Source organism: Elaeis guineensis, chromosome 8 (genome assembly GCF_000442705.2).
Source record: "Elaeis guineensis isolate ETL-2024a chromosome 8, EG11, whole genome shotgun sequence".
NCBI classification, from domain to species: domain Eukaryota; kingdom Viridiplantae; phylum Streptophyta; class Magnoliopsida; order Arecales; family Arecaceae; genus Elaeis; species Elaeis guineensis.
The window spans coordinates 128,668,293-128,686,994 of NC_026000.2; the positions used below are offsets into that span (position 1 = coordinate 128,668,293).

Genomic DNA, 18,702 nt, shown 5'->3' on the forward strand with positions numbered 1-18,702 from the left:
GGGATAAAGGTTCAGATTGGACATCTACCGAAGTAAAAAAAAAAAAAAAGAGAAAAACTTACATGCATGAGGTGTTCGAAGCCATGGTTAGTGATCTTCTCTGGTTTATTTTTTCGGTGTGCCTCCAGATCAACAGTTGGCATCACTGATTCAAGAAGATCACGACCCAATCGGAGCCACTCCAAAAGTGACATTCTCGTCATGGTGTCTCCCTCGATTGAGCTCGACAAGGCCGTGAAAGCTGCTGTCGGCTTACATCCAGTCTTCTTGGAAGGAGGTGCAGGTCGGGCATTGTTACTTTTCATCCTCAACAAAGCGAGTTGACGAGGTAGGGGCTCAAGTAATAAAGCCCGAGGAGAATTTTGTGACCCTCAGGAGGCATCATTTCTCTACGAATGGGCTGGAGAAAAGGTAGTAGAAGAAGATCGAGACGGTGCCTGGGCAAGAGGAGTTTCCACACCTTTGACTTTCTTTGGTGCGAGGGCAGTAGCAGATGGCTTTGACTAGTCTTTCCTCTTTCTCTCCACTTTTCGATTTGAATCTCATTTCTACACTAGACGGTTAAATATTTTAGAATAATGGAGACGGAAAAGAAAGAATAAAATTGAAAAGTAAAATACTTTGATTTTATCCCGAGGAGAGTACAGGCTGATGCCAGCATCATACAATGTCTGATCGTTAACCAGAGAGGATAGCTTGGGTACTTTAGTGGTAATCAGGGTTGAATGAGCCATCTTATCCTCGAGGAAAATTTCATCTTTGAAATTATGCCTAGTGTCCGGACGTCCCTAAGAAGTCCTAAAACCCCATGGAATAGGAGCCCGAATGAAGAAAAAATGGCCTTTCCAGTTGTGAATTGAAGAAGAAAGATTAGGTCCAAACTTACAGTTTTTCTGAGGTGAAAAGTACCACCAATCCTTCTCACTCGGATACCTTTTCAAAAGGACTAGAGACCTAAATAGGAAGATTTTAAGCTCTATGTGAAGAAAATCACACATGATTATGAACACTATGATCATTATAATTGTGTTCGGAGTTATCTGGGTAGGGTAGACCCTATAAAAATAAAAAATATTACTAAAAAAATAATGCTATGAAAACTACAAGTCGGATCGAAGGAACTCGTCATAGAAGGCTATACAACCCTCGGGAGGTTCAGAAATCTGACCTTTCGGATCCGGCACTATCATCTCATATTTGTCGGGTATATCATATTTTTCTCCAAGGATTATAAAGTTCTTCTTGGTCAAAATGGATCCCTCTATTTTCGGACCAAGGTAGTCCGTGAGACCACACACAGGAGATTCTGCATTATGATCCGGACTCCTCTCACCTATAAAATCGATTTCGGGGTCCTCTCGGAGTCGATTTACTATTTTAATAGCCAATAAGGGTTGGGTCGACCTAATTTGTAAGTCATCTATGGTATCTCTCCCCTCTCTACCTCTCTTGGACATGTCTCTTGGAGAAAAATGTAAAGAAAAATGAAAAGAACTGAAAAAAATAAAGGCTACTGTATGACTAAAAGAGAACAGATGAGAGAAAATCGATACCTAAAAGGGATAGGTGAAATCCTATCAGGATATGAAGAATGAACTCCTTTCCTCCTCCGATGAAGTTTCTTGCTGTTTCCAATAGCCGTTCAACACAGAAAAGCCTTTGAAAATAATCTGGCAGCACCTCCGCACAATAACAGCAGAAATGAACAGTGACTAGGGGGCAAAAGCCTTTTGTAGATGAATCGATGGCCTAGATTGATTGACCTTATTACTGATTTGCGACACCTGGTGCTAATTCAACAACTCGCTCAGATGACGGTTAGGCACACCCCTCTCAAATTTAGCCATGACAGATCGATCCATGCCCAAGTTGATAAGCCAATCAGGTGTCGACAAATGGCGTACTCTTATTTGACATTTTCAAACCACCTATCCAAGCAATGATGACAAGAGATTTGGCAGATCATTCGTTGAAAGGTCAAGTCTCTTTGTTTTCAACCAAGTAATTAATTTTGATATTCTCGAAGCACGGCACATTTATTCCAAGTGGCGACAACACCAGCTCAAAAAACTCCGAGATAAAATATGGGGATAAGATCTCCTAGTCGGTAAAAATCAGACTAAAATTCAATGATGGAGATAAGATCTCTTGGTCGGTGAAAATTAGGCCAAAAAGCAATATGGCGATAAGACCTGGCCGATGAAAATTGGGCCAAAAAGTAAGTGTGGAGATAAGATCTCTTGACCGATAAAAATTGGATTAAAAAGCAAGTGTGGAGATAGGATCTCCTAGTCGATAAAAAAATGAGCCAAAAGATAAGTACGGAGATAAGATCTCTTGATCGATGAAAATCGGGTTAAAATTCAATGATGGAGATAAGATCTCCTGGTCGGTGAAAATTGGATCAAAAAGTAAGTATTGAGATAAGATCTCTTGATCAGAAAAAATTAGACCAAAAAGGAAGTGTGGAGATAAGATACTCTTGATCGATGAAAATTGGGCCAAAAAGCAAATGTGGAGATAAGATCTCCTGATCGATAAAAAATCGAGCCAAAAGGCAAGTACAGAGATAAAATCTCCTGAACAGTGAAAATCGGACTAAAATTCAACAATGGAGATAAGATCTCATGGCCGGTAAAAATTGGACCAAAAGGACTAGTTCGAAGATAAGATCTCCTGGTCGATAAAATTCGGTCTCAATGGCGAATATCTTCTAAATTGGTGAAAATTTAACCTTATGAAGATACTTTTATTTTCTAGTCCGATCGAAAAATTATCACCTCGGATATAGGAAGTGGAGGCAAAGTGTTGGTGCACTAAACCAGCCCCAAGACACGTGGCGTCATCATATGAGATTAAAGAGATACCAATATCAAAGCGTCAAGTTTCAATAGATAAATTTATCGATAAGTTGATTCAGATTGATATTTTATAGACCTGAATATAAGACACCCTGGTATTCTATGTCCGGGATGACAAGTCTCAGCTGGTAAAGGAATATTCAGTTTGAATATTTACCAACCTAAATCATGATGCCTCTTATATCCGAGATGATTATTATGGCAGATACGTCAGGTATGATCTCATGTCCAGCTCATATGCATAGCTGTATGCCAGCTCACTTATAGGTAGCCCTCTAACCGCCTAACAAACTCCTCTAATGATCTAATAAACTCTGGAATGTCCTCAACCTCTCTATAAATAAAGGGCCAGGGATTCTCTGTCAGTAAGTTCTGCTCTCTAAAACTAGGGGAGATTCTGCCGGTAGAAAACTAAGCCAAGAATCTTAGCTCCTATCTAGTTCTCTTCTAGTTCCATTCGATCTCTCTTGCTCTTCCACTCTTTTCCATCCTTGTTCTCAAGGCTCGAACTGACTTAAGCATCGGAGGATCAAGAATCGGAGGATCTCCGTTCGGTTTCTTAATTGATTTTACAGATTGGAGGAATTCTCATTAGATCGCAAGGATCATTCTAGCCCAGCCTCATTCGATTCAATCTGCCTAACTCCAAATTTTGAGCCTTGCAGCAATACTATCAATGCACTACAAGTTCCATGGATTTCAAATGTGCCTTTATCTAGGCAGCCGACCTTTATTAGTGTTGATAGCAATTTGTATTCTGCCAAGGTTGCTGATTTTATATTGCCTGATAGAAGTTGGGATACTCAAGCCCTTCCCAGATGCTTTGGTGAAGATCTCATAAAAATTATTAAGAGAATAACTTAGACCATGCACCCTTGGCCTGGCACTCTTCGTTGGGCTAATTCAAATAGTGTTACTGTTTCTTCTGCAGACATCCTTTCGGCCATAAGCCCTGCTGACTCTGCATCTGACCAGCAATGTCATAGATGGATTTGGAAGCTTACTGTACCAATGCGTGTCAAATGCTTCATTTGGAAACTCATCTGGGACTGTCTACCGTGTAAAAAGCTAACTTATATAGAAGAGGAATTCTTACTAACTCCTCAAGTTATTGTGACCTCTGTAGTGGTATTACTGAGAATGCAGAACATGTTCTCATTACTTGCTGCTTTGCACGACAATGCTGGAATTATTTAGCCATGAATACTGAGCCTCACTCTCCTCCTCATTCTTTGCCAGCTTTGCTTGCCCAGCTTGCTCATGCTCAGGCAGAGAAGAGGATTAAGGCAATGATGTCTATTATGGTTTGGCTTCTTTGGAATACTCGTAATGCTCGAATTTTTTAGAAACATTCTATAGCTCCTTTGCAATTATTTCGTCAACTGACTTTGTTTATGCCTGATGCTGTTAATGTTTTCTTCAAGTCCCACTCAAAGATCTTGGGTAGCCTTCGTGTGCCACAGCGCACTTCTTTAAACTCTCTTTCTTGGCTGCCTCCTCCCTTTGGGGGACTAATGCTTCTTAATTTGGTTATATAACATACTTGAAATTCCATAGCTTCTGAAATATCTTCAACTTAGGTAATGGTCTTCAGCTGGGGATCCTAATCAGTAGAGAAATATTATCTACTTTAATATTTTTTTTGTTGGTATAAAAGCTGCTTCTTAATTTGCTGTGCTTTGTATTAAGAATTTCATGATCTTAATGAAATTCTGATGGGCCCCTATCTGATTCTTTGTCTAAAATCAAGAAAGAGAAAAAAAAAATGGATGAGCCCTTCTCCCCTTCCCTTCCCTTAGGAAAAAATTCAAGAAAAAAAAGGTGAAAATTTGAAATGTGTTATTCATCATATGGTTACCCTCAATAAAAGGGATCTATCCTATGATCTGCAATACATGGCTATCAAAGAGATCACGTTTGTTTAGGCTCGTCGAGCAATTTCCAGGATGACTTTTTCTGGATTTTTCCCAGCCACTAATGTAATGCCAACATTATCCAAAATAATGACAGTGCAAGGAACTTTCACACTGCATGCAAACTTGATGGCCATATCTGTAGTTAAAGTCTCATGTACAACCACAAATCCAACATCACTCACTTCCACAGTTGGTGTCGGTCATTTGAACATATAACAACAGAAAAAAAAAAAAAAAAAAACGGGGAAAAAAAAATGGAATGCATTTGCATATCAATATTTTTAAAGTACCCAATATTAAAAATTATTAGTCTAATCATCAGTTTGCCAATATACTTATGTCTTAAATAAATTGGTTAGCATCATAGATGCCCTACTGTATGTCTTCTCAATAACTCAAAAAACTCAATTGATATTAGAGGCAAAAGGTAATTGATGAGTAAAAGTAGGTCCTTATTTTGCAGCACACGTTGGGACAATAAAATTGGTCCTATAAGTATGGTGTTCCGGACCGAAGTAACTGATGTGCTCAAACAAGAACCCTTTGGCAAAACCAGACCAACGTTAAAATTGATGTGCTCAAATAAGATCCCTTTGGCAAAGCCAGACCAACAGCTATTAACTTCTACGCAAAACTACTCGATAACCATCCAATATATCCACCAATAAAAAGCTACCAACAACTTCCATATTTTAAAATTTACAAATTAAAATAATTATTATTATTATTTAGAAAATATTACAATTGCACAGCTGATGGCCAAAAGACACCCACGACCAGAACGAGATACAGATACAGATACCATGGGAACAACAATTGCTTTATCCCTTCCCTCTGTCTTACTGTTTCCAATACTTGAAAGTGACGAAGCACGCTCCTCTGTCTCACCATAAGAAATAAAGCGAGGCTTAAAATGATGCACCAGAAAATGCTGAAAGTGATGATAATGTTGAAAATGTTGCTCGCGGGAGGCAACGATGCAACTATACCGCTCACGAATGCACAGAACATGCCTCCAATTGCCACGAATAGAGCACCAACGGCCAAACAAAGGCCTAGTGTTCGAGCATGTTGATCAATTACCAGTGCTTCTGTAAACGCGAACAGGAAGGTGGCTGTGGTGGAGGAGACGAACGCAGCAAAATCTGAGGCTAGGAACCAATAGAAAGCATCGTATTTTGCTAGAACTGCTGTGCCACGGCCTGGATGATCATCAGCTATGTACCCACCGGGGACAGTGAAAGCAGCAGCAAATGTGACCGTAGCAACCAACACCGAAACCACGACAAAATTTTGGGATATTTTGTGATGTTTCTCCATTTCTTTGTTCGCGTAGCTGGATGATTTTTCTTTTTTCTTTTTTCTGGTTGCACTGGATGATTTTCTTTGGACCTTATTGCCGGATAATTCAATCCTTTTGGAAGCATGGAATTGTCGTGGACCGAACTCAGCCTTTGTTAAAGCCAAGCAAGCAGCAATGTAATCATCTGCATTCTAAGATACAAGAGAAAATTTTGGAAAAAAAAAAAAAAAAAAGGAGATCAGTCGAATCATCATGTTCGATCAACATTAACACTGCACTTCTTTTGAGTGAGCATATCCTAGACAAATTTATTTACTTATGTACTAAAAATTCTGATTTTTTTTTGGAAAAGAAGGTAAAGAAATTCTGAACCGCTTCATAATATGAGAGCTAAAAGGTGCCGTCCAGCAAATCGAAGTCTCGTTAACAACATTAGCATTTATTATGCTGAGAAATGAGTGCTCATAATTAAGATGTGATGTGTGTTTAGAAAAATATCTAGGGGTTCATATATATGTGATTCAAGGAAAAAGTGCTCATGCTCCAAACACTCCACGTCCTTGTGTCCGCGTGTGCGAGAGCGAGAGAGAAACTAAAGGTCGTGATGATGTATGGCATCTCAGCCTACGAGGAAAGAAAACCTTATTTTATATATAATTTGGCTGATCTTACCCTCTTCTCCGATCAGCAAACCAAATATGTACAGGGTCGTTGAGAGTTTACCAATGGGAAGTGCAGCTCTACATCCAGCTTTGCGTAAGCCAAGTCGAGAGGGGTGAAACCATCGTAATTCATAACGTTGATATTTATGTTTTTATCCCGCAGAAGAAAATGCACGCTCTGTTGATCACTATTTTTAACAGCTGTGTGCAACGGTGTATTCCCCTCGTTATCCCGGTCATTTAACAGCTTCTTCAGATCTGGCCTCTTGGAGATAATTTTTTTGACCGCATCTAATTTTCTGTCTTTGAAAGCGACATGAAGAAAATTCTTTCCCTCCCTCTCTAATAATTCACTTGTTTTGGGGCACTGTTGTAAAATCTGATCAACTGTAGAAACGTTTCCCATGCGAGCTGCAACGTGTATGGGAAATAAGCCATCCGCATCCAATAGGAAGGCTGTAGAGGGATCGTGCTCCAATAATAGCTTCACGGTAGCAGAATGACCATCCGAAGCTGCATAATGAAGAGGAGTTCTCCCTGAGGAATCGACACATCTGGTGAGCATCGGCTTCCATTTCAACATGTCTGGTATAATTTCTGTCACAAAAGTATCATAAAAGGCACCGTGAGTACTTGTGCCATATAATGTCTATAATTTTTATGGTGCTTGCACAAATTAACAGACACAGATTGCATTCCATGCATATGTTTAGACTCTTCATGCGCTTTTTAATGCGTATGCTGAGATATGTAGTCAAATGATGAATCATCACAATAATGCCAAAAGGAGAACAATCAAAGTTTGTTATATCATACAGGGGAAATTACACATGGTGACCATCAAGAAAAAAGTTGCCAAACCTCGATCGACAAGCCTAGATAGGCGGTAATGGCACCAACTAAGAAGGGGGCCAAGCCGATCCACACTATGGCAATGTCTCAGTGGTCATTGGCCATATTTGATCCTGCCAAATGTGATTAGTAGTTGCTTAATTCTCAAGCTTGTTCCTCTGAGTTTAACGGAGGGATTCCTAGGTGGTTAACTTTCCTCTTCTTTGTTTTATTAATTTTTTTGTAGTGGCGTAGATCTATTCTATCGGGGTGCACAGTAGTTGGCCCCTATGCTCATGAAGGGTCTTCTTTTGCTTTATTCTTTGTTTTAGGCTATCTCGCTTCTTTTGTATTCAGATCCATTCATAGATGAAAAGGTGGTTCCATACTTCATGTATAATGGCAATGATCTAGTCACCTATTGTTGAGAGAAAAAAAAAAAAAATAAGATTGATATATAAGTTTGAGATCTCAATTACCTGGACTCAAGAGGACTGCAGCATGCAACACAGTTTTCTTGTTAGGGCCTGCATAGGATACTGGAGAAGCTCTCTCCCAAGAGGAAGACTGCAGCAAGGCTTTGGCTACATTGAGAGATCCTGTCACGATGGCCAAATAGAGTGGAGACATGCCGGCATCGTTTAGCATGGATGCCAGTTCGGCATCCTCCTCAATCAGTGTAGTGGCCACGCTTGCATGATTATGTTTGGTGGCCTCATGCAAAGCATTGGCCTTGTCCATGTTTGTTGCCCTCAGCACTCTCTTTGCTTCAATGCAACCCTCCTTTGCAAGTTGGATGATTAGGGAGACGATCTCGTCACGCCCAGTCCTTGCAGCGTGATGCAGTGGAGTGTCGAGCATCGTATTTGATGTTTCTAAAAGAGATCTCTCTCTATGACATATCTTCTTCGCAAGCTCCAGATGTCCTTGGCTAGCAACTATATGGAGGGCTGTGCTTCCATCCGGTGTCACTCCAAAGAGGTTAGTAACTTTTTGTGTTCTAGCATCCTCCGGTATTGTTATTGCGATCTCCTCCCTCGAAGCTGTAGGAGAAAAATATTGTTGCAATAATTGATCTAGACTTCTTTCATCTCCTGATATTACTGCTTCGAGCAATTTCGGATCCATGGCTATGTGATATGGTTGGGCTTTGCTACAAAGAACTTCAAGATCGGCCATAGTTTCAGCAGCTTCTTGTGCTCCAAAGACTGCTCTCTCCCACTATCTTAATTAGGTGCAGGCGAAAGCTACCTAAATTTATTGGTGAAGATGTTTTTACATCAGAAGAAGTTACAAAAAAAGATATATAAAAGGCAAGCAAAAGGAATTAGCCTGCAAGGAAGTTATCATTTTTGTAAGAGATTGAAGTGAAGTACTTCTCCCAGTTTATCAAAGAGGAACAAAGAATAAATTACTTTCAGCTGACCCAAATAGTAATCTAGGAAAGAGCAGTCATGGTGAGGTAGTTCACCAATTAACTGTTGCGTTAAATGACCAATCTTCTATATCTGTACAAGGCACTTATTTGACTAGTACCAAGGAGGGATCTTGTGTGATTGTGTCTGAATCTGCAATCAAACAATCTTTTGATTCGTCAGATTCAACTCAACAAAAGAGGAACAAAGAATAAAGGGTCTAGGAGACGGTCAGGAATGCGAAAATAGAGTGACAAGAACAAAGTTTAAACTTCCTAATACACGATGTAGAGCTTGTGGCTGCTTCGATGGGATTGCGGGCTGCTATGGTGTTATCTTAAAGCAACAAACATCTGTTTGGAGGGTGATTTTACCTTTGTTATCTCTGTATTGCAGACAATCACAGAGCCAGGAGATGGGCACATCCTCTTCTGAAGGACATCCTAGCCAAGCTTCCACATAGCCCACACTTTCCACAAAGCAAAAAGAACCGCCGATTTGATCCCCAAATATGCACCGCAAGGGGATGTATTTTTGGCAAGTCGCTAGTTGTTCTGGTATTAATTAGCTGTTATCCTTGCGGGGCAAAACACGCATTATATGACTAGTTGTTGACTTCCATGCCAGGCCTCTAGAGGGCTTGCGCCATCCACGCGGTATTATATATGGCTGAAAATAATCTGAAAGGAATCCGATAAGTTTTACCAAGCAAAATGCGACGACCTCTCTCTTCTCCACATGCTTCCAAGCGTCAACAATCTTAAATTAACCCGCGTGAGGAGTTGACGGGTTGACCTTGAGACGACCCGAGTCCTAAAGAACTGAAATGTTCGAAGTACCCTCAAGCATTTCACAGATGGACATCAAAACCCCATACCTAACGGCACATCCAATCCTTTGTTGTGCTAAAGGAAAACAGATTAATAAAATAAAAAAAAAATTGAGAAGACATTGTCTGAATAGTGGTGCATGAAATATTATCCTAATAACATGATTTACCTCAATTTACCTCTTACGTGCGGATCTTCGGCAATCTCATCTCCAAGATACAACGAAATGGCTCAGTTCGATCCTCATTCAACGAGTATGATTATTACGGAGATTGATTCAAAAAAATAGAAAAAAAAAAAAAGAAAAACAGTCTCTATCTCATAAAAAAATAGAAAGAGAACACAAGAAAAAAATGAGAATTTTTATTGATTTTAAAATAATCAGATTAGAATCTATGTACAGCTGTCCGAATTATCGAGGAGCCATGATTTCAAAGAAATATAATATTTCAAAATTTTCATATTTTTTTGGAAAGCAACTTTTTTTTCAAAAATCATATCTCTTCGAAAAAACCGTTAAAGATAAAAATATAATTTTAAAATTTGTAAATAACTAAAATTAGAAGTAAAAAAATTAAATTTTTTATTTTAAATAAAATTTCAATACACACATCAGCAGTGCGTGCAATTTTTGTTAGATGAGATTTTTGTGTTATATTTGTGGAACGAGTTGACAAAGACTCGGCAGTCATTGCAACCTTGAATAACAATAGTGCATGCAACACAATATTTTTTTATTTTAAATAAAACTCCAATACACACATCAGCAGTGCATGTAATTTTTGTTACATAAATTTTTTATATTATATTTGTGGAACGAGTTGATGAAGACTTTGGAGTCGTTGCAATCTGGAATAGCAATAGTATATGCAACACAATACTTTTTTATTTTAAATAAAACTCTAATACACACATCAGGGGTGCGTGTAATTTTTGTTAGATGAAATTTTTGTGCTATATTTATAGAACGAGTTGACGGAGATTTGGCAGTCATTGCAATCTCGAATAGCAATAGCTTATGCAACATAGTAATATGATAAAAAAAATGTTACATGGCTAATGTGTAACTCTTTCATTCAAGCTATTCTTTTGTACATAATAACGAACACATGCAAGCTATTAGTGAGGAAATGCACAAAGAAGTGACACGATAGTGTGGTAACTTAGTTTGCACACAAACGTTTACATCACTTTTGTAATAACCCGGCCTATTGGGCCCTTGGACCTATTCTAACCCAGTTGAGCCCATTTCCATCTTAAAAACAACAAAACATGCATGGCGCTTGGGAGGAGAGGAGGAAGAAGACTCCGTTTAGGAGTCTTCATCCCTCCCAATTTTATCGAGATCAGAGCGGATGGGAGTCCTGATTAGGTTAGGAAATCCATCTATTGAAAGCCCATTCCCCCTCCCTTGGATCTCCATCTTGGATAGTTTGAGAAACCATCAGAAATCATTCAGGATTTCTTGAGGCTTTCTGTGGGTTGCCGTGTGGAAAAGGGTCGCTGGAACTCTTCTCTAGCCATTGGAGCAACGCAAGCTCCTTTCTCTCTTCTCTATTTTGGATTTTTCCTCGTCGTGAGTGCACTATTAGAGCCGGTGAGCTGTGGGTTTAGTTAAAACAGGGCAACCCCTGTTTTTCATTTTGGTTTCGTCGATTGCCGGCATCAACAAACCACCATTGGGGCCGTCGCCGGGGCCATGGCTTCGCCACTGCGAAGAGCCACCATAGGTGGCCGGCTTGGTTTTCCGTGGCCATGAGTGGGAGAGAAAGAACGGAGAACAAACCCCCCTATTGAAGAGAATAAAGGAGAAGAGAGGGCTCTTCTTTGGTTTATTTTAATTAAATAAACTAGCACTTAACCCTGCATTACGAAGATTTAATTGATAATAATAATAATATTTTTTATTAAAAGTTGCTCTCATCAATTAATCTCATGATGAAATCAAAAAAATCTCTGAGTGTTTATCTTTCCAAAGATAGCCTCCCAAACCAATGAAAATTGCTATATTTGATAAATACTCAACATCCAATATCTACAAGCAAATCTCAACGAAATCTTCTAATTTCCTCCTCTGCTGCCGCATTAGAGAAGCCATGGCTGAGCGGCACCCTGGAGGCCATCGTGGATAAAGCCATTTGCACCCAACTTCTACACCAGCCCCACCACCCGGCCTCACCTCATGACTCGTCGGGCCCCAAACCCACCGCTCCACCCTAGATTGTGATGGATGGCCTCATCCCCTATACCACCATCCTCAATGACGATGTTGTCGGCCCAAGGGTCAAGAGGAAGGGCCAAGGGTGGGTGGGTGTGCATGAGCCAGGGGAGCACAGCGATGCCTGTGGCGGAGAAAGAGGGGAGAGCACATGAGTGATGCTGGACACGTGCAGGGGAGACGACGTGGGGTTCACCACCGCCACCAACTCCGCCTCACCATCGAGGATAGAGGGGGATGATGGTGGGTTGCTGAAAATGGAGAACACAAGCTTTAGAGACAGCGTTGGCGATAGGATAGCAGGAGGGCAAAGGGTTCTGACTTCTGATGATCGCGACTTTGTCTGCTTCTTTTTTTTTTAGAATAAAATTGAGTTATAATAATCTAAAATATTTTTTATTTTTTTATCATACTATTTATATTTTTATAAAAAATAAAAAATAAAATTTGATATATTTTTTATTTAAAAGATATAAAAAATAAAACTTGACACGTGGTGCTATGAGAGATTATTCTATAATTTTACATATCAATATGGAATACCACCCCTAATATCGATGTATCACTTTATTATGATTATATAAAATTGAGTTATAATAATTTAAAATATTTTTTATTTTTTATCATACTATTTGTGCTTTTATTTCTTATTTAAAAAATATAAAAAATAAAAAAAACTTGATATGTTTATTTTTATTAAAAAATAAAAAAAAATAAAAAAATAAAATTTGATACATGGCATTGTGAAAGATTATCCTATAATCTTACATGTCAAGATGGAATACTACTTTTATTTTTTTATCATACTATTTATACCTTTATTTTTTATTTAAAAAATAAAAAAATAAAATTTGACATATTTATTTTTGATTTAAAAAATATAAATAATAAAATAATAAAATTTGACATATGATATTATGGAAGCTTATCCTATAGTCTTATGTATCAATCTGAAATGCCACCTTTAATACTCGTATATCACTTTACTATTATATATTCATTCTTTTATTAGTCAGTCAATTAATTAATTAATTAGTTAATTATTTTCATATTAGATGGGTTATGGGAAATTTCTGGAAGGAAAAAAAATTGTGAGACTAGGGTGTGGACCTTGGTGAACCCCAATAGAGGGTTTTAGCTAGGTATTTAACTAGATTTATTTGATTTATTTTATAATATTAAATTGAATAATATAGATGAGTAATTTGATAGACAGAGGGACATCGAATAAGGTCTTGACACTCAGATCATAATTATTATCATTGATTGAGATAAGAATTTTTGTACATAATCAATATCGTATATGCTATTTGTCATTGGAATTGTATTGTTGGTTTTGTATTGTTGGTTCATGTTGATAAATTTGTTATGTTTGAGAAACTATTATCATTTGTACTATTTTTTAGCATAAATATATTATATATCGACTATATATGTATATCAGAGATTGATGGTATGATTATATGAATATGATATACTTATCCTGATCTCATTATAAGTTGAAACTGATTTAATAAAATCAAAATATAATAATTGAATGAAAAAAATATGATTTAGATTAGTCTCATCATGTGGAATAGACTCTGTGAGCTTATGCATGAAAATTTGATCCGATAAAGATCAAGAAATAGCCGGCCATGTGCTTATATCTGAGAAAGCCCCCACGAGCTTACGCATGGGAATATGATCTGAGAAAGATCATGAAGAATTTGATTTGAAAAGGATCATAAATAATTTGATCCAAAAAAGATTATGAAAATTTGATCCAAAAAAGATCATGAAAATTCTATTCGAATAAAGATCGTCGTATGATCTTGGTTAGTTCAAAGTTAGAAAGTTAAAAATTATCAAACTGAAATTATAGAAAAAAAGAAATAGATGTTAAGACCAGATGGACTTATGTTGAATAAAAGACCTTATCTGATAGCATGTGATGATCTATTTTTTGATTATGTATTCAATGTATGTTTATACTAGTATTTGAGTTATTTCATATATGTGTTATGAGTTTTCATGATTTCATCTTGATATGCTTATTGACATATTTTTAATATATCTACTATTTTGATGTTGATGTACGGTGATACTTACTGAGCCAGAAAAGCTCATATCCCTATGTTATTTTTTTTTCAGAAACTCCGGAAGCTTAGTTTGATTGGATTGGATGAAAAGTTGAGTATCTGAACTCTTAGTACTTAGTTAAATTTTTTGATACCATTGAACATTTGGAATAGTTGTATTTGAACTAGTAGGATATTTATCTTGATTGAACTATTTAATTGAGATGTTTGATTTTTATTTATTAATTCTGAAAAGATTGAATTTATACTTATTTAGTCCTTATATGATCTTTAGGGCATCATTCTAGAGTTCATGCGGCCGTGTCATGTGGTCGACCTAGATACTGGGTTCGAGACGTGATAACTTTAGCATTTTTCCCCTTAACCATGTGAGGCATTGCTACCGAGGGATTTATAGTTTTGAAGTTTTAAAACCCATATGATTCACAATCCAATAACTTATAGAATTAAGGCATCAATTTGGGAATCACCAATTGCCTTCCTTAATCATATCAATGCAACATGTCACATTGGAACGATGTTACACTCCAAGTGAAATAGAAAGGCCTGGATCCTTTGCGGCGTGAATTGTGCACCATAAAATGCTATCTAGCTCATGATGATCATTATGTCTTTTAGACAGGTGTCACATGCATGATGAGGTGTGCCAGTAATGAGGCTCAAGTCATCTCTTCCTCACACATTTTTTTTGGTAAACTTGTCGAGAGTCATTGCTAAGTCCAAAGTTCAAATACATGGACTCTATTTTATGCATGTCCTATTTGAAATAGGATCTTACTTTTAGTATCATTCTATTTAATTATTTTCTTCTAAAGATTGTTAATATTTATATCTTAATAGGTCTTTGGTTGTAAGTTAAGATAGAAGACAAACTCCCGCCCACATAATGGTCTATTTAAAGGGACCTTTGGTGCCTCTTTTGGTGCAGAATCGTATGTTTGTAACCATAGAGAACCAGTGTGAGAACAAAGAGAGGAAAGATTATTTGAATATGTAGAGACTCTTTTGTGAGATATTTTTGTAAGATTTTGGTATTTATTCTTTTTTGAATAAATTATTTTTTTTTCAATTTTTTATTTTTCTATAATTATTTTTTTTCTTGCAATTCTTTGCAAATATTTTTTTAGGTGTTTGTTTTGGATCTTAGTTCGACATGATCGATCTACTACATATAGCGTGCTGTTCTACATGATATCAGAGCGAAGGTTTTAATGTTTGTGGCTTTAGATGATATTAGTCATAGACTTAGAGAGTGGTTGAGTAGTTTGCAGCTTCGATCAAATTATTCAGAGCATAATTTTTTTTTGAAACAGCAATTTGATTGTTGGTGATTCTTGTGTTCATAGTTCAGCGTGGTTGAAAAGCTTCCAGTAATTCATTTTGCAATGGTGCAAGCGTGTGGACTTTTATTTGGTGATTTAAGATGTGAATAATTATGGCTGATGCAATTACTCTCTATCAATGAGTTTAGTTACAAGATGCCTGATCTTATTAATATCAGCAAAGTTGCTTTTACTACTACCACTTTTCTTCATAAGTTGAATAGCACTTGTTATCTATATTGGAATGATCTTGTCGGAGCTTGTTTTAAAGTTCAAGATTTATGGGATATTTTAGATGAGTCAAATATGATGCCAACAGATGAGATTACAAGAAAAAATTAAAATCTAAAATCTAAAATCTAAAAAGATAATGTAGATTCTTCAAATTTTAATTGATAAAAAAAAAAATTTCATATTCAGAATGTAAAGATGGTGAAGAAAGCATGGGATATTCTTGCAGTTGTCCACTTAAGTTTTAGCAATACAAGACATTCCAAATGAAAATTAATTACATGCAGAGTGGATTCTAGTTCCAGGCTTTTCTAAAAATTTCAAAGAGGAACAAAATTGATTTAAAGGTGAATATCACAAATAGGGAGAGCTTGATCACTTAGAAATTGGAGCAAGTTCTGGAGATTCAGAATATGACAAGATTGATCAGCTTGAAGATCAATCAAGTCCATAAGAAAATCTTAAGCAAAAAAAGCTTGATAAGATAGCTATAGTCTCAAGTTCTAAAGAGATCATGATGGAAGAATTTATTGATTTTGAAATTACTCAAGAAGATTCAGATGATGCTACAGTTGATCTAATTATGGAGATCTCTATTGAAGAATCAAATCAGGTGGAAGAGTCCTATGTTAAAGCTATCCAAAATCTAGATATTTCTTATGGAGAATTAGTCAACTATGAAGAAGGAAAGCTGGTTGATCTTAAAATAGCTTCGGAGATCAAGGAAGAAGAAGAAATGCTTGATGGAGATTATTCTTGTTGTACTTTGGCGGTCAACAAGATTCTTGATATATCGATTAATTTTGAAGTTACTCCAAAGTTTAAGCTATTAGAAAGCTATACATAAGAAGTTGATTCCATGTTCAGAAGAAGCTATGTGCAGGTAACGGCCGATGCTCGTAGCAAATATAACTAGCAACTTGATATTCGTTGGGATGAGCTGAATGCACAAAGGTGTCTCGATGTCGTGACCATAGAGTCAATGCCGAAAGGAAGTATTGTAGGACATCATCGCCTTTAACAAATGCATCGAAGAGGATGAGTCAGTGGAGAAATTATTGTTTGAGTCAATAAAAAAGTTCTGTTATTCAATTGTTGGTTCGACAAACTGTTACATATTGCTGTTACTACAACAATACTGATGATGGCTAATATGGTGCTTCATGGCATCGACAAATTCAATATTGTTGGTATGGACTTTGCAATGAGGGGAGTGTTGAGAGTCATTTCTAAGTCCAAAGCCAAAATACAACTTGGACTCTATTTTGCGCATGTCTTATTTGAAATAGGACTTTATTTTTAGTGTTATTCTATTTAATTATTTCTTTCTAAAGGTTGTTGATATTTGCATCTTAGTAAGTCTTTGGTTCTGAGTTAAGGTAAGAGTCAAACTCCCACCCACATGGTAGTCTATTTAAAAGGACCTTTAGTGTCTCTTTTGGTGCGGAATCGTATGTATAGAACCATAAAGAATCAATGTGGGAAAAAAGAGTGGAGAGATTATTTGAACGTATAGAGACTCCTTCGTGAGGTATTTTTGTAAAATTTTGATATTTATTTTTTTTTGAATAAATTATTTTTCTCTCCGAAGTTTTTGTTCTTCCATAATTATTTTTTTTCTTGCAATTCTCTGCAAATATTTTTTGTGTTTGGTGTTTGTTTGGATCTTAAGCTTACATGATCGATCTACTATGTGCTGCATGCCATTCTACAAAACTCTCTTAAGGATACCATGAATGAACATTGTATTCTAATTCTTTTCAATTCTGTGTTCCTGATGGATGGGACTTCTGTTCTTCTTTGCCATATTTTGGGGCTTCTTCCCTCTCTACAATGCCATCTTCACCTTCTCGATCGAGCGAGCAATGCTAATCAAGGAACATTCATTGGGAATGTACCATCTCTCCTACTTCTTCGCTCGCATGGCCGGCGACCTACCGATGGAGCTCATCCTTCCGACAGCCTTCATGGTCATAAGTTACTGGATTGGGGGACTCAAGCCTTCACCCTCTGAATTCTTCCTCACCCTTGGTGTCATCCTTCTAAATGTCCTCGTCTCACAGGGTCTGGGCCTTGCCATTGGGGCCATTCTAATGTATGTGAAGCAAGCCAGCACCCTTGCATCCGTGACCACTCTCACTTTCTTGCTAGTTGGTGGATACTACATTCTCCACATACCACCTTTTATTGTCTGGCTGAAGCACATTTCTTTCATCTACTACTGCTACAAGCTTCTCCTAGGGGTACAATTTCATGAAAACGAGCACTATGAGTGTGGTTCCAGAGAGTTTTGCAAGGTTGTCGACATCCCTGTGATCACGCACATGAGGCTGCACAAGAAAGGATTGGATGTGGCTGTTCTTCTTGCCAAAATTTATACACACATGTCTAGGTGTGAACACAAAATTTATGCACACAAAATTTGTAGGGCTGCCCCACCTATTGACGTCCTAAGATATACACAACTGTATATGTCTAGAGGTCCTCCTCTTCTCTTCCTCTTATGCTACTCCTCTCTTTTTTAATGAAGCAGTCGTCGTTCACCTTGGTGTCATCGTGAATACCAACTCTCCAATCGGAAGAGAGCAAAAGATCGCCATCGAGACCATAGCACACCACTTTAACTCCTCCAATACAACACTATTTCTCGAAGGCTGTGAGTCCAGTAGCTTTGATCCCATCCAAGCAAATGCTAGCAGTAATATTTCCTCAACCAACAATTTTTTTTTAGTATTTTTATGTATGCACGTAAGAGAGTACGATCATCCATCTTTTGATAGATATTTTTAAAATATATACAATATCCTATAATATTTTTTTAAATATCGCAGAAAATTTATTCATTTGCTTAGAACAACTCTATGCCTGTTGATGTAGCTAGAAGTCTATTCCTTCACCGAAAGGGGAGCAGAAGCAATAATTGCCATTGGAACATGGCCCAGAGGTGATAATAGTGGCCGGCATCAGCTCCAAAGCAAGGATTTCGATGCTCTCTCTGGCCACAACATCTAACATCACTATCAACCATATCT

At 37.4% G+C, this 18,702-nt stretch overlaps 2 protein-coding genes across 4 annotated transcripts; one reads left to right on the forward strand and one right to left on the reverse strand.

Annotated features, from left to right (window-relative positions):
* Nucleotides 1-5,467: 5,467 nt before the first annotated feature.
* On the reverse strand, nucleotides 5,468-9,555 carry LOC105036527 (protein ACCELERATED CELL DEATH 6-like). Of its 3 annotated transcripts, none has more exons than XM_073242536.1 (5): nucleotides 9,363-9,555; nucleotides 9,045-9,141; nucleotides 8,053-8,824; nucleotides 6,804-7,339; nucleotides 5,468-6,271 (listed from the first exon to the last, which is right to left on the reverse strand). In XM_073242536.1, exons 3-5 carry the CDS (start codon nucleotides 8,750-8,752, stop codon nucleotides 5,516-5,518), a joined length of 1,992 nt encoding a protein of 663 aa, XP_073098637.1. In that variant the 5' UTR covers nucleotides 8,753-8,824; nucleotides 9,045-9,141; nucleotides 9,363-9,555; the 3' UTR covers nucleotides 5,468-5,515. The 3 variants fall into 3 exon arrangements, with proteins under 3 accessions (XP_073098637.1, XP_073098638.1, XP_073098636.1); XM_073242537.1 differs by having other exon boundaries at nucleotides 8,989-9,141; XM_073242535.1 differs by lacking the exon at nucleotides 9,045-9,141.
* A 7,896-nt stretch (nucleotides 9,556-17,451) lies between these two features.
* Nucleotides 17,452-18,682, forward strand: LOC140851236 (ABC transporter G family member 14-like). Its single transcript, XM_073242795.1, has 2 exons — nucleotides 17,452-18,027; nucleotides 18,548-18,682. The coding sequence occupies exons 1-2, from the start codon at nucleotides 17,452-17,454 to the stop codon at nucleotides 18,680-18,682; spliced, it is 711 nt and encodes a 236-aa protein (XP_073098896.1).
* The last annotated feature ends 20 nt before the right edge of the window (nucleotides 18,683-18,702 follow it).